The 16,577-nt window shown below is 44.2% G+C and overlaps 1 protein-coding gene across 3 annotated transcripts in view; it reads right to left on the minus strand.

Annotated features, from left to right (window-relative positions):
- Nucleotides 1-16,577, minus strand: part of ank1a (ankyrin 1, erythrocytic a) — a 179,583-nt gene that overhangs the window by 38,162 nt on the left and 124,844 nt on the right. For all 3 annotated transcript variants that reach the window (XM_076987209.1, XM_076987210.1, XM_076987208.1), the window contains exons 3-13: nucleotides 7,674-7,775; nucleotides 5,037-5,135; nucleotides 4,765-4,863; nucleotides 3,994-4,092; nucleotides 3,549-3,734; nucleotides 3,280-3,378; nucleotides 3,095-3,193; nucleotides 2,719-2,817; nucleotides 1,993-2,190; nucleotides 1,218-1,316; nucleotides 780-878 (exon numbers count right to left, since the gene is read on the minus strand). In XM_076987209.1, coding sequence (XP_076843324.1) covers nucleotides 780-878; nucleotides 1,218-1,316; nucleotides 1,993-2,190; nucleotides 2,719-2,817; nucleotides 3,095-3,193; nucleotides 3,280-3,378; nucleotides 3,549-3,734; nucleotides 3,994-4,092; nucleotides 4,765-4,863; nucleotides 5,037-5,135; nucleotides 7,674-7,775 — 1,278 coding nt within the window. The remainder of the gene's footprint in view (nucleotides 1-779; nucleotides 879-1,217; nucleotides 1,317-1,992; nucleotides 2,191-2,718; nucleotides 2,818-3,094; nucleotides 3,194-3,279; nucleotides 3,379-3,548; nucleotides 3,735-3,993; nucleotides 4,093-4,764; nucleotides 4,864-5,036; nucleotides 5,136-7,673; nucleotides 7,776-16,577) is intronic.

A 16,577-nucleotide genomic window follows, 5' to 3' on the forward strand; every position in this document is an offset into this window, starting at 1 on the left:
TCGACCTGTCCTCGTGTCCTACATCACAGGACTCGACCTGTCCTCGTGTCCTACATCACAGGACTCGACCTGTCCTCGTGTCCTACATCACGAGACTCGACCTGTCCTTGTGTCCTACATCATGGGACTCGACCTGTCCTCGTGTCCTACATCACGAGACTTGACCTGCCCTCGTGTCCTACATCACGAGACTCGACCTGTCCTCGTGTCCTACACGGGACTCAACCTGTCCTCGTGTCCTACATCACGGCACTCGACCTGTCCTCGTGTCCTACATCACGGCACTCGACCTGTCCTCGTGTCCTACATCACGGGACTCGACCTGTCCTTGTGTCCTGCATCACAGGACTCGACCTGTCCTTGTGTCCTGCATCACAGAACTTGACCTGTCCTCTTGTCCTACATCACAGGACTCGACCTGTCCTCGTGTCCTGCATCACGAGACTCAACCTGTCCTCGTGTCCTACATCACAGGACTCAACCTGTCCTCGTGTCCTACATCACAAGACTCGACCTGTCCTCATGTCCTACATCACAGGACTTGACTTGTCCTCGTGTCCTACATCACGGGACTCGACCTGTCCTCATGTCCTACATCACAGGACTTGACCTGTCCTCGTGTCCTACATCACGGGACTCGACCCTACGGTTCTGCACAGAGATGGTAAGTGTTGCTGCTGACGGCAGGGAGCTCGCGCTGGAAACCTCATCCGCATGTTGAAACTAGCAGGTTTATTTGTGCATTTTGGAATATATTTATTACACTGTGTGTGACTCACCACATTGGACGCGTGTGGAGAAGCTCCCTTCTGCAGAAGGATCTTCACTATGTTCAGATGACCCATGAAGGATGCTACATGGAGCGGGGTGAGGCCTGACTATTTCACACACACATAAACACGGATGACGTGTTTGACTATAGCAGTCAGTTCTTACACTGTGCTCTATAAAGGTGACCCACCCAAGACTAAATAACACATTCCAGATAAAGATGGGAGACATTATAGTCAAGACCATAGTTAACAACTACAGATACACCAACACCACAATTTGCCCTATAGGGGGCGCTAATGTATAGTTGGAGCATTGGTCATAGGGTTAATACTGCATAATATTTTCATTTCATGCAACTTATATATTACAGCTACCGTACCTGATTTTATTTTTCTGTAATTTGGTGTGGAGGAAGCTGGTGTGTTCAGTGTTTTGTTTCATACCTCTGTCACAGCTTCTAAGGATGCTGATTGTTTCAGGAGGAGATCCATCACACGAATATGGTTCTTCTTACAGGCTATGTGAAGAGGCGTGAAGCCATTCTAAACCCAAGAACACAGACAGCTGTGAGAAACCAAACCACATCCAGTACTGTATTTACATGAGCTATGAGCTTTCATTGTGAATAGACCAGTATGCGGATGTTAGAAGTGATGTTTGAACTCACCAGTGCATGAGTGTTAATTTTGGACAGACCAGTGTGCAAGTGTTAGGTTTGAACTCACAAGTGCACAGGTGTTATGTGTGAATCACCCAGTGTGCAATTGTTAAGTTTGAACTGAATAGTTCATGGGCGTTAACTTCGAACTGACCAGTGCACAGGTGTAAAGTTTGAAACAACCAGTGTGTAATTGTTAGATTTGAACTAACTAGTGCACGGGTGTTAACTTTGAACTGATCAGTGTGCGGATGTTGGGTTTGAACTGATCAGTGTGCGGGTGTTAGATATGAACTCACCAGTGCGCGGGTGTTAGATATGAACTCACCAGTGTGCGGGTGTTAGGTATGAACTCACCAGTGCGCGGGTGTTAGATATGAACTCACCAGTGCGCGGGTGTTAGATATGAACTCACCAGTGCGCGGGTGTTAGATATGAACTCACCAGTGCGCGGGTGTTAGATATGAACTCACCAGTGCGCGGGTGTTAGATATGAACTCACCAGTGCGCGGGTGTTAGATATGAACTCATCAGTGCGCGGGTGTTAGGTATGAACTCACCAGTGCGCGGGTGTTAGGCTTGGCTCCTTTGTCCAGCAATACTTTGGCCATACGGTGGTGTCCACAGTGTGCCGCCACGTGTAGTGGTGTCAGGTGGTCAAGTGTGATGTCATCGATCTCAGCATTATACTGTAAGAGCTGCCGGACACAGTCCATGTGGTCACCCTGAGCTGCCATGTGGATGGGAGAGAGACCGTTCTGGGGGAGGGGTAAAACACACAGCCAAACATTCATAAGGCCAAAACATTCACAAGTCAAACATTCATAAAGGCAGGCTTTACTGTTTTTGTTTTTAACTATAGTTTTGCATTCATGTTGACAAATGAAAGTCTGGCATAGTAGTTGTATCCTCTGTATCTCCAGCTTTCTACCCACATTTTCATGTGTCCTTTTATCTTTTCAGTAGCTCTGCTAGCCTCTCACCTAGTCCTGCTAAAGCATTTCTGCCATGATGTGTCATCCGTTAGCCTCCTTTACTAGTCCATTCAATGCAGCTTCTTTTAATACACTTGTGTACTTGCTGACCTAAAATATTGCACTTTCAGAAAACTTGATGCTTGCACTGCATTAGCTGTTTGAGCTGTGCTTTTTAGAGCTCTTTCCACTTTACTACGTGGTATTGGGGGATGTAATGTCAGATAGAAGATTCTGATTGTCCACATAAAATAAATGCAGCTTTGACAATGGGCCAGAGTTTGGGAGAACAGGGCCCGTTTGCCAGCGTACTTTGGTCTTAGCTTGTATGGGGGCTCCTTGATCCAGCAGGATCTCGATAATCCTAACATGGCCGTTTCTGGCAGCACAGTGAAGTGGGGTCAACTCATCCTGTAAGGTCAAAAGGTTAAAATAGGTCACTGCTTGCTTTTCCCAATAATTAAATGTTAAGAGTAAATGACTCAATTTGCATATATGTTTCTTAGTTGCATTGGACTCTGTGTTGGATACGCAGGATACCGTTGCGTTTAAATGCATGACTGCAGCACATCACGACATCAGCACATCAACATCACATAATTGGTTATGTCTACATAAAATGGCTGAGTCTACTGGTATTTCACAATGGAATATTGTTCTCTAGTCTAAAATAAGGGTCTTAGAATACTTTAGTCTTAGCATCAATTGTTGCTCCTCGGTCGAGCAGGAGCCGGACCATAATCACGTTCCCCCTCCTGGATGCGATGTGCAGGGGTGTGATCCCATTCTGAAACACACACAGACTAGGTAGCTTTGTTTCCTCTAAATTCTGTAAGATAAATGGGTTTACTGACGCATATGTGGGAAACCTACCTTGGGAGTGAAGTTCACATTAGCTCCTCTGTTCAGCAATAGCTGGGCAATATTTAGGTTCTCATAGTGTGCGGCAATATGAAGCGGTGTGAAGCCTGTCTGCAAGGAGTCATGGGAAATGTAGTTCTATAAAACATACCTCATTTTATGCATGCAGATGATATCTGATCTGGGGACGGCTGTTGATGTTTATGAAATAATCGGCAGATCTCAGAAACTTGTTTTTGGTCTACTTCAGCAAGAACAGGCCCCTCCCCCCAGACACCAACCTTGCTGAGAACATCAGGGTTGGGGTCATTCTGCAGGAGCACAGCGGCCGTGCGGGTGTCGTCGTTGCGGGCGGCGATGTGCAGTGCGGGGAGGCGGACTTTGCCCTTAGTGCCATAGCTGAGGAGCAAGGCCACCACGTTCTCATGACCCTGCTGAAGAGCCACGGCTAACGGGGTAAAGCCATCCTGGCAAAACAACGAAACACAGAAGAGAATAAGTACAGACGTCCTCACTTTCACTCAGCTACATCGCTTTTGTGCTTTTGTCTACTGTTTACAGGGATTTACATTCTACATGATTTTCTGATATATTTCATTGGCGGCAGATGATATATATTGAATTACTTAACATGGCAGCCCAGTATAACCAGTTAAAATGACCTCTTTCCATTACTGGACCCATTAGCAGCATCCGTTGATGTACAGAGTCCTGACGAGCTCTCACCTCAGTTGGAATGGTCAGGTTGGCTCCATTCTCCAGAAGAAACTTCACCACCTCTAGATGGTTCTCTTGAGCTGCCATGTAGAGTGGAGTGAAGCCCTTCTGTTGTAAGCAAGCACACACACACACACACACACACACACACACACACACACACACACACATGTTATGCACAACAAAAGCACAAAGAAAGACATTAGCAGACACTAAATGCAGGAATTAGATTAGCAGAATTACTTCTGTTGGCATAATATGGATACACCAGATGCAAATATTAAAGTTTATTACTCCCTGCCTTCTAACCTTTATCCCACAGCATTCTCATATAAATACGCCTTATTGTAATGCAGCCTTTAAGTATGTATTACTGCCAATCTGGAGTGAGGTTCTTTTCAGGTGTCACTTGTATAGTTGTTAGCCTAACCTGGGATTGGGCATTGATGTTAGCTCCATAGTTAACCAGCTCAGCCTAATCTGGGATTGGGCATTGACGTTAGCTCCATAGTTAACCAGCTCAGCCTAACCTGGGATTGGGCATTGACGTTAGCTCCATAGTTAACCAGCTCAGCCTAACCTGGGATTGGGCATTGACGTTAGCTCCATAGTTAACCAGCTCAGCCTAACCTGGGATTGGGCATTGACGTTAGCTCCATAGTTAACCAGCTCAGCCTAACCTGGGATTGGGCATTGACGTTAGCTCCATAGTTAACCAGCTCAGCCTAACCTGGGATTGGGCATTGACGTTAGCTCCATAGTTAACCAGCTCAGCCTAACCTGGGATTGGGCATTGACGTTAGCTCCATAGTTAACCAGCTCAGTGACCACTTGCTCCTGTCCAGCTAATGCAGCAATGTGGAGGGCAGTGTTGCCTTTCTGCACAGAAATAAACACAAAAGAGACAATGAGAAGCAAGAGACAAGCCCTACAAGGCTGTTCAATGGCCATTTTCTTTATGGGGTGTGACATATTTTAATATAACCAAATCTACATAGAATAAGTATGTTTGATTCTGCAGTTCCACTTTACAGCAACAGAAGTGTTTGTACCTTTGTGGTAGTTTCTAGAAGGATGCCATTGTGCAGTAGTTCCAGCACCATTTTAACGTGACCCTCTTTTGAGGCAAGATGTAACCCATTGAGTCCATTCTGTGAAGGGGAGAGAACACAATAGACCTCACCCTGGAGGAGGTGACATGCTGTTACATGTCCCCAAGAGAGTCAATGGACACTTCAAAATAAAAGTCCCCCCCCCCGAATATGAGGAGATCCTGAAGTGGGACTATGTAATTATAAAAAAATAATAATGAGGCAGAGAGTGACGGTGATGATGATTGGGATGGGGGGGTGGGGGGGTGGGGGGGATGGCAGGCCGGTGGTCTCTGTGCTGGGAAGAATACAGGCCATGTAGGATAGGTCTAACCTCACACAGCCTTCCTGCAACCACACAGGACATGTGAGGTTGGACCTTTCTCACATCACTAATATTATCCCCCTCTGAGTCCGGAGACCACTCACCGCATCAGAGGAAAAAGAATAAAAACACAAGCAAAGATGTGTGTGTGTGTGTATGTGTGTGTGTGTGTGTGAGAGAGAGAGAGAGAGAGAAGAAAGAGAGAGAGAACAAAATGAGAAAGAAACAGACTGTGGAGGCATGAGTGACAATTAACAGTAACACTAATCCATGATAGACACATGATGGCAACATTTTCTGCAAACATTGAGTTGCACATCAGGCGCTCATGTATAATCTCCGGAGGTACAATGCACAACTTCCAGCAGCTGTAGTAGACTCATACAACCAGAAGGGGTCTCTTGATGTTGAGTTATCACAGCTGTACACAAAGACTGCTATAACACCATCTGAATACCATGAGAAACTGCAGGATGGGGTTTCCTGCAGTAATTACTAACATCTCGATGTTGTCTCTGTTCAGGAGTGATTAACTCTATTCTCAGTTACCCAATTCTCAGATATTTCAGATTGGCATGTCATGAATATGCACCTGACCCTTTATTTGTTCATGACAATGTTGAGACAGCACACTCTGTTCTCATTTGTTCTGCAGGTGTTCTGAAATGCTGGGATATGTTTTCCTTTGATGGGCAATTTTTTATAACACCGTGTTGATTCATTACCAGCATGTGTTGCTATACACTGTGAGCAGAATACTAATGCAGCCACTGTAAATACAGCAGTGTGATACACACCCTCTGTGATACACACCCTCTGTGATACACACCCTATAGACGGCACTAAACCCTTGATGAGTCTCATAGACATAAGCCTCAAATGATTAATCAATCAAACAATGCTAATGCTAATATGTCTAACTATAAACAGTGTTGCCAGGTAGCATGTCATCATGCTAAGTGATATCAATATATTGTTAGCCGCATAGTTATTGATCCAATTATCATTTTGATTGAACTATTTTATTTTGGTGGAATGACTCAATGTAGTTAGTAGTCCTGGTTGTGCAGCTCATGACGAGACCGCATCACTTGAACCAGTGGGCTTGTCAGAGGAATTCCCACAATAATCCCTACAGCACTGCTTTATAAACCCTCCAGATTCATGCTGACCCAGCACAGATTTACGAGATGCACTAAAGCAGAGGGAAGAAAGCAAGAGAGGACACACACACACACACACACACACACACACACACACACACACACACACAGGCACCCACACACACATGTAGGATCACGAAGTCTACAATCTCTTTAAATAAGTATCATACAGGATCATTCTTTCGACGAATTTCTGGTTGAGATTCTCTCAGGTCAGTTTATGACACAAAAGAAGCTGATACTCTATTTAGTCCAGACATCAGCCTAGCAGTTCCTAGGAGAGGTACCCTTTCCTCTTCATCTGATCACTCAGATTAGCTCTATTACTGCTGCTCACAGTAAATGCATGAACCTTCCTAGTGTAACCCCTCCCACCCCCCCCCCCCACACACACACACACATTTTCACTGGCACTTACTCCATGATGGTGTGTATCTGTGCAGCGATGATAAGACTTTCCAGGGGCTCACACCCTGTTTTCATGTTATCACACACAAGTGTCTCTTGATGCAGAGAAGGAGGAAACTCCCTATTCAGCCACTCCACACGTGAGCGAGAGGTAGCCCACTAATACCACAGCTCGCTGGCTGTCTTCATTAATTAAACACATGGTTTCAAGGAGGGATGTGATCATGACTGTACTGCTTGAGGCAGACTGACTGAGGCTGGGTATGATTCAGACATAACCCCAACTGCAAAACACATCTCCAATGTCAGCCTGGTTTTATGTTTCTACAGTAATGGTCATATCCACTCACATGCTCGTGACTCAGCATTGATTTGTTCCACGGCCCCTAGCGGCTCTAATTCCCTCGCTGGGTTTCAGTATTCAGGAAGCGTGATGCAACACGCTGAAACATTCAGCAGCACGCGATAGGAAGGTGGCCGGCACTAGGAGTACTGGGGTCATCATAAACCACAGGGTTGCAAATCCAAGCGAGCTTTTATTTTGAAGGCAGATTTATTCTTCATTCAGCAGACTGGACAGTGGGCTTCAATGAAATGACTTCACCGAGTACAACTATGCAACCAGTCATTTTTTGGCGTAATGTTTAGGCTTTGGGACAGACGTGTCTGTGTAGGGGACCGAGACAGGGATGGTGCTCTGACCTGATTGGCCGTGTTGATGTCAATCCCATTCTTGATGTGGTCGAGCGCCTTGTCAAGGTTACCTGAGCGGGCCGCACGTAGGAAACTGGTGGCAGCATCAGTCTAGTCAGATGTAAAGACATACAGAGAGGTGGCAAGAACAGGAGTGAGATTATTTGCAAGACTTAACTAGTACTCAAGGGATCACAGAGCACCCCAGAGAAACCAAACACACAGAAAGGCCAACTTATATGGCAGGAACATTCCACAGCTATTTCACATATTCTGTGATAGACAGATGTAGTGGCCTCATACATAACATACATACAGTGCTGAACATAGGAACAATGTATCAGCAAAACACGAGAAGCTTTCAGAACAATTTGAGATGCTTTTCTGAAAGACAATAGTGAAGACACCATAGATATATTCACAAAAATAAAAGACATATCAGTACGCAAATGGACAGTCGCACACTGGAAAGGTCTGGGTGCTACTTACTATAATTTGGTGGTTTTCAGTTTCCCAGGTAGCAACAGGGTTTCTTGGGAAATAATGTTTGTTTGTTAACTTGTTTAGTAATTGTGTGTACTAGAGTAAACAAGCCCCAGAGATAACAGCAGGTTCCAGGAGTCGGGAAGGTAAAGGGGCCTCAACACAAAACACTTAGAAACCCTGTTTTCAGTCTACATGGAGAACATGATCACAACATACAGAAGAATAATGCCGTCCTCGGGCATCAGGGAGCCGCCTTCTTCCCTTAAAACCGACACACTCCTGTGCCTTGCAGGGATCACAGTGAATATGCATACAGTCCTTCACGTCAATTTCATTTCCAACATCTTGCTACAGGTTCATGTCAACTGCATTCTCTCTTAAGCAAGTATAAGCAGAATGAGAATGAGGTTATTAGCAGTCAGGGAGTTGAGTGAAATAAGAGCAGACAGAGAGGAGGTGGTGTAAGTAAAGACAGAGAGAGGGCAGGACCCACAGGAGCTTTGAACAGAAGCCTGAAGCAGTGGATATTGGGGAAAGGGTCCCTCACACAGGCTCAACACCAGCAGCTCAGGATGTGAGCATCTGCCATGCAACTCCCATCAGTACGAGCACAGCCACACGGTCTACAGATCAAAGAGAAGATCTGAAACTCCTGTCGGTTGGTGTGTGTGTGTATTTTGAGGCTGGGAGGTGTCTGTAGCACCAATCATATACGAATACAAGAGAACAAGAAGATGAGGACCGTTTGAGTAGCATATAACCTCCCTGAATATAACCTCCCTGTTTGACATATAACCTCCCTGAATATGACCTCCCTGTTTGACATATAACCTCCCTGAATATAACCTCCCTGTTTGACATATAACCTCCCTGAATACAACCTCCCTGTTTGACATATAACCTCCCTGAATATGACCTCCCTGTTTGACATATAACCTCCCTGAATATGACATCCGTTTGACATATAACCTCCCTGTTTGACATATAACCTCCCTGAATATGACCTCCCTGTTTGACATATAACCTCCCTGAATATAACCTCCCTGTTTGACATATAACCTCCCTGAATACAACCTCCCTGTTTGACATATAACCTCCCTGAATATAACCTCCCTGTTTGACATATAACCTCCCTGAATATGACCTCCCTGTTTGACATATGACCTCCCTGTTTGATATATAACCTCCCTGAATATGACCTCCCTGTTTGACATATAACCTCCCTGAATATGACCTCCCTGTTTGACATATGACTTCCCTGTTTGACATACAACCTCGCTGTTTGACATATGACCTCCCTGAATATAACCTCCCTGTTTGACATATAACCTCCCTGAATATAACCTCCCTGTTTGACATATGACTTCCCTGTTTGACATACAACCTCGCTGTTTGACATATGACCTCCCTGAATATAACCTCCCTGTTTGACATATGACCTCCCTGAATATGACCTCCCTGTTTGACATATGACGTCCCTGAATATGACCTCCCTGTTTGACATATGACCTCCCTGAATATGACCTCCCTGTTTGACATATGACCTCCCTGAATATAACCTCCCTGTTTGACATATAACCTCCCTGAATATGACCTCCCTGTTTGACATATAACCTCCCTGAATATGACCTCCCTGTTTGACATATGACCTCCCTGAATATGACCTCCCTGTTTGACATATAACCTCCCTGAATATAACCTCCCTGTTTGACATATGACTTCCCTGTTTGACATACAACCTCGCTGTTTGACATATGACCTCCCTGAATATAACCTCCCTGTTTGACATATGACCTCCCTGAATATGACCTCCCTGTTTGACATATGACGTCCCTGAATATGACCTCCCTGTTTGACATATGACCTCCCTGAATATGACCTCCCTGTTTGACATATGACCTCCCTGAATATGACCTCCCTGTTTGACATATAACCTCCCTGAATATGACCTCCCTGTTTGACATATAACCTCCCTGAATATAACCTCCCTGTTTGACATATAACCTCCCTGAATATAACCTCCCTGTTTGACATATGACCTCCCTGAATATGACCTCCCTGTTTGAGATATGACATTGCCTGATTAGGACCTCCCTGTTTGACATATGACCTCCCTGAATATAAACTCCCTCTTTGACATATGACCTCCCTGCTCTCTGCCCTGTACTGGAAGTCTTGTGGGCTTTTCCGTGTTCCTACAGAATTATGTGGTAGCAAACAAAAAGACCCATATTCTGGCACTACAGCTCATGTCATGGTATATGTGCTTACTGGCACCTGCTGTAGAAAGCAGCCAGTAATTATTTACTTATAAATCCAGCATGTATTAGAATGAACTCCAACGCTCACTCTCCACCCTCTCCACATAATTACCCAGCAGGCACTGGGATGTAGTTATTTTCTCTTCTCCTTCATTTGACACGTTTGACGCAGTAGAACAAACTCTCCTCATTTCTCAACAATCTTCCGTAGACCCAAAGTCAGTGGAGTCACATACAAACTGCAGCAATGCTGAAACTTGCCTGGACTTATGTGCGCGTGCATTTCCCATTAGAGAACAACTACATTTTCTAATCTGCACTCTTCTTTTCTATGAGCTGATACTGATGTTTGAATATTCTAACATTGGGACGGGTCTCACAATTGACAGCCTTTTTTTACATTTACCAATTCTGCCTCTTTATAACATCTGAATGAACTCAAATACATTTTAAACAGTAGCTGCTCTGTATATAGTGAAAATAGAAAGCAGTTAGATCTGTAAAGATCTCCAGAGGTCTGATCCTATACTGTGGTGGTCAGATAACGCTGACGGACACATGCCACACGCTCACTGGTTCAACGCTCACCCCCAACCACACGCAGGGGCTGTCATGGTAACGCCTTAATGACCCCTCACCGCTAGACGGCTGGGGCCCCCACATCTTTCATTACCATTCGAGTCCATGTGCTCTCTCTCCATCTCTTTTCCTCTCTCTCTCTCTCTCCCTCATTTCTGATCACTTGTTGACTTTCTACACACTTTCACTGTCCCTATGAACAGTGATATGAAATTAACTAGATGCTAACGTAACGTAGTATCAAATACAAAGGCTATTTATTAGGCGCATTAACTCACAAATGAAATTAGCTCAAGCATACGTCAAAGCAGTTTGTGCCTAAGAGTTTCATAGTGCCATAACCCAAAGAGACTCCACTATGACCACATACCCCACAGACGGCTCGGCTGTGTACACACACTGCCCTTCCTTGCTCTTGCTTGTAAATTTTGAATGAAAGTTTTTGACACAATCTGTTTGAAAGGATCTATTAGTGCACTTTACACAACTTGGAATTATGAAACAAAATAATCAAAATTTTGTTTCTGATGAAATATATGACAATAAAATTTCCATGTAACAATTGCTTGACTAAACATTGATTCCGTCAGATGAAGGCTTCATACCAAAAGCTTTGTATTAAAAACATAGTGTTGGTTCACGAGTTCAAGCATGTAGCTGCACTGCTGCTAATGAAATAAGACCGATATCCCTCACTGGTTCAGAACTATGAGAGTTATCACAATTTCCAAGAATGTCTCTGTATCTTATGGAATTTAGTGAGGATGTATTGAATATTAAGCTAAATACTCATATTTTCATTACAAATATTTTTTATATTTTCAGTGGTTTCAATTTCGATACATATGAATTATTTACTTAGTATTTAGTAAACATATATGAAAGACATTAAACAAAGAATATTGGTTTGAATATTTTACTGTGGCATGATTTTAAGCCCCTGTGGCATGATTTTAAGCCCCATTTGTAAAGACGTGGCTGTGTGTTTGTGTACGTCAGCGCATGTGCGCAAGTGTATGGTAATAGAAGATAAGGCAGAGCAGACCATGCCATAGACCACACCTAACACTGTATCTGTGCACACTACAGCCAGCTCCTTTAAATGCCATAGACCACACCTAACACTGTATCTGTGCACACTACAGCCAGCTCCTTTAAATGCCATAGACCACACCTAACACTGTATCTGTGCACACTACAGCCAGCTCCTTTAAATGCCATAGACCACACCTAACACTGTATCTGTGCCAGCTCCTTTAAATGGTTGCAACGTCACTGCAGAGTAAACCTGTAATTCTCACTTACAGCCAGAGGCATGCGTTTCTGGTAATATGTAGCAATTAGAGACTTATTTTCACCATAGATACACAATGATTTACAACATGGTTACTTCTGGTCTAAACTTCCTTACATTGGTCCTTCCATAATTCCCCTCTGCAGATCATATAACTTCAAACAAGTCTCTCTTATTCTGTCATATTCGCCGTGTGTTCGACCCCCCCCCCCCCACAACTTCTCTCAGTGCACCAGTGCTGCGGCAGACAGGATGACATCAGCACTAAGAAGGCACACTGCAGTGTGTTTGTGTGCACCATATGAATGTGTGTATCTTTGTGTACGTTTGCATGGCGCGTTTGCAGGAAAGGACCAAGAGTCAAAAACACAGTAAGTGACGGAGAGATCAACAGAAGGACTGAGAGAGAGACAGATAGAGAGACAGACAGAGAGACAGATGGAGGGACTGAAAGAGAGACAGAGAGACCAACAGAGACTGACAGAGAGACAGAAAGAGAGACAGACAGAGGGACTGAGAGAGAGACAGAGAGACCAACAGAGACTGACAGAGAGACAGAAAGAGAGACAGACAGAGGGACTGAGAGAGAGACAGAGAGACCAACAGAGGGACTGAGAGAGAGACAGAGAGACCAACAGAGACTGACAGAGAGACCAACAGAGGGACTGAAAGAGAGACAGACAGAGAGACAGATGGAGGAACTGAGAGAGACAGACAGAGAGACAGATGGAGGAACTGAGAGAGACAGACAGAGACAGACAGAGAGACCAATGGAGAAACTGAGAGAGACAGATAGAGAGACAGATGAAGGGACTTAGAGAGACATACAGAGAGACCAATGGAGGAACTGAGAGAGACAGACAGAGAGATCGACAGAGACTGACAGAGAGACAGATAGAGGGACTGAAAGAGAGACAGAGGGACCAACAGAGGGACTTAGAGAGACAGACAGAGAGACAGATGGAGGAACTGAGAGAGACAGACAGAGAGATCGACAGAGGGACTGAGAGTGGTGCTTTTGATGTCATATTAACACAAGTGTGTATGGCAGACTCCTTGCATTGTGCTCTGTAAATACAATAGAGAGGATCTCCGTGTGAGCCCAGAGAGAGCCTCCCTCTGCATGATAAAGACAGAGCCAGAACAGAGAACATTTCTGCCTATGAAAAGACCGGGAAACACATGTAAGCAGAAACCCAGGTGACACAAACCTGACGCCCCATCTCTGGTTTTACTAAATGACACAGTATTGGCATACCACAGGGATGATGTCACAGGGTGGGGCTATTGATCCCAACCCCTTCATCCAATCCCTACAGACCTGAACACAATGCTGACACGCACCTAAGTGATTAGGCTGTATCAAAGTGCATTCTTGCAAATCAGAGCACTGGAAGCTGTGCAAACGTAGGTTTTACCTCTTTATGCTGCTGTACTTAAACAGTCAGGTACCAAGCTATTGTAAAGGAAAACCTTGATCAAATCAACTGGCCTGCTTCAAGTTTGCGAGAGCCACTTACAAATAGTATTTCCCTTGTAAGGGTTTGGAGTGTATTGGTGCAGTTTTCTGCTTTGCAATTAAAATGTACTCTTTATGTCTTCCTGCAGACACAGAAGTCTTGACCACTATTAACTCCAGGTGTTCACTCACTCTATGGGTGGAGCTTTCCTTGCTTAATCAGACCTGCATTCGTCGTTTGGTGTATAAGGTGCTGTGAACTGACAGAAACAAAGAACAAGCTGCACCATGCCCAAGATTCTCAAAAGGTTATCTGAGTTTCATCTTTAGTCCTGGACACAGTATTGTAAACAGAAAACCCGGCCGTATGAGGGAGGGTATGTGGTGGAAGTGAACCCAAAAGGATGGGGTGTTTAATGGTTCGGGCTACTAACTAGCAATTAGACGTTTCCTGGTTCTTGGGTATTATGTTACCCTGAGACCTTCTCCCAATGGGGCAAAGGTCCCCTGTTTACACTGAGCTCTGGCTTTGTCCTCAGCATCTGCCTTTGTGCTCCTGACCATAGTTAATGTGGGTCCTAAAACAAGTAGCAAGCCATCAGTCTAATGGAATTAAGAAACTTTCAAATATTTATTTGCAATTTGCTTTAAAATGACTTTGACTTTTTACAGAATCTTAACTATAGGGTCACGCTGACTCTGTAAGGCCTTTTCTTCTTGGGATAAACAATAAAACAGAATTCCATAGAACCTCTTTTTTTTCTTAATGAAGAGGCAATAACAATTAAATATTTCCTAGAACATTTCTATGGAAATCACTGAAATAGATTTTTTACTGCACTCTAAATTTACTAAAATGTTTGCTGTTTTCTGTTAAAATGGTTGGTGTTTAGGAAAGTAGAGAGAGAATCCATACTGAAGAGAAGCTTCTACCCAAAGCTTGTTTTCCATGGCAACCCAGAAGCATTCAAAACACTTTAGCAAGCAAAAATGTGTTTACAGTTCACAAGGTGGTTATACACTGCACCACCTACGAAGGATACAACCTCAGTTCAACTCTCATTTCCTTATTTTTACATGTTCCTTCTAAGTTTTTATTTCCTTAACATCATACATGATAGAAAGTTGTTTGTCCTGTACGGACAACACCCTATGCAATAATGTTTCAGGCAACATCCTGACATTTTCTAGTACCCTCATCTTCCTCTGCTCCCACATATCTGCGCTTGAGCTGTCATAAGTTTTTGTTCTTTTTTTATGAAGCATGCAAAATGAATAATCAAATTGTTTATAAACTAAATAAAACCTCCAATTTGAATAAAAGATGGCAAGAAAAGCTTTCACTCACTCCCCAAGTGATGGTCCTGGCTGGCATATCTCTTCACCTGCCCCCCTTTACCAAACCGCTCAACTCTGTCTCCTTGTTTCTGTCTTGCTGTTCCACTATGCACTGACTAGTTGGGCACAAGGGACTGGGTTCTGAGCTGTGGGTTCCCTCCCCAACACACACACACACACACACGTGCACACACACACATACAGATACATAAACACACACACTTCAGTAAGCAGCACTTGTAAGGGGAGGGTGGGTTGGGTTAGGGGGCCAAAGGGTTTATCTTTAGTGGAATGCTGTCTGTATCAACACAGACACATTTTTCTCGAAACACATCATGATAATGAGAGTGTCCGTCTCTTCGTTCTCCTTATGCTTGATCGCTCTTTTCAGCATGGTTCTGTTGCTCCTTATCCCAGATCGAAACACTCCCACTCTATGAATTTTGACAAGCAAAGGAGATACTCTGATCGCCATGGAAAAAGGAGTCTGTGGGAAAAAGAGAAAGTGTTGTGTGTGTGCGTGTGTGTGCATGTGCATTTTCTGGGTTCTGTATAGTTTCAGTCTGCACTGGGACTTACAGTGACAAAGCTCCCAGCAGGGGGGTGCTGGGCTGAGGGGGGGCACTTCAGCCTTACGAAGCTGGGGGACAATGGACCAGACGCACATAGGGAGGGTGGACGTGAGTATGTGTGGGTGTGCAACTGTGTGTGTGTGTGTGGGTGTGCAACTGTGTGTGTGTGTGTATGCATGCACAAGGGGGCCCTGCCTCTTTTAATAAAAGATCCGTCACTCCCCGGTTGAAAAGGCCCCTTGCTTTCTCCCTCCTGGCCAACTCTGGGAAAAGCACATCGCTGCCAAAGATGTGCGCCCAAATAAACACGTTTTAGACACCAGTAGCAGGAGAACGCAGAGCACTGCAGCTCAGTAGCACTGGAGTGTGTGGAGGCTGAATTGTAAGGCTGAACTGAGCCATGAAGGAATCAAAGGGCAGAAGTTTCAGTAAATTTCATAAGCCATCATGAGGGTCAGAGGGGCAGTAGGAAGCCAGTGGAGAAAAGACAGGAATCTCCATGGTGACTCCAATCGTTTCCATTGTAGAGAATAAAACACCTCAATGTAGCTTAACCCTGAATCATGAATTCACACCGAATCATTCAGGAGTTTGGAGGACTGAATGATTTACATCTTAAATGTGTAATTAATCTTTATTCATTTCTTTAACAAAAATTCCCTGTTTTCCAAATTGGTATATGGAGAAATTGTGTAAGAATGTATTAAGGGATAGTATGAAGATAGATCCTTCATGAGAATGAACCCAGTAATAGTGTCACATAATTGCATCCCAGGGTCTTCATTCTTCTGTCAGAAATATCGCCCAAAGGCTTCCAAATTCTAATTTGAAATCAAAAATAACATTCGGTAAGTGGCCAGCGCTGTAGTCGATCTAGCACCACCTTGTGGTTCATCTCTGTAGTGCAGTATCAGTATCAGTACC

The sequence above is a fragment of the Brachyhypopomus gauderio genome, unplaced genomic scaffold (genome assembly GCF_052324685.1).
Source record: "Brachyhypopomus gauderio isolate BG-103 unplaced genomic scaffold, BGAUD_0.2 sc51, whole genome shotgun sequence".
Classification (NCBI taxonomy): Eukaryota; Metazoa; Chordata; class Actinopteri; order Gymnotiformes; family Hypopomidae; genus Brachyhypopomus; species Brachyhypopomus gauderio.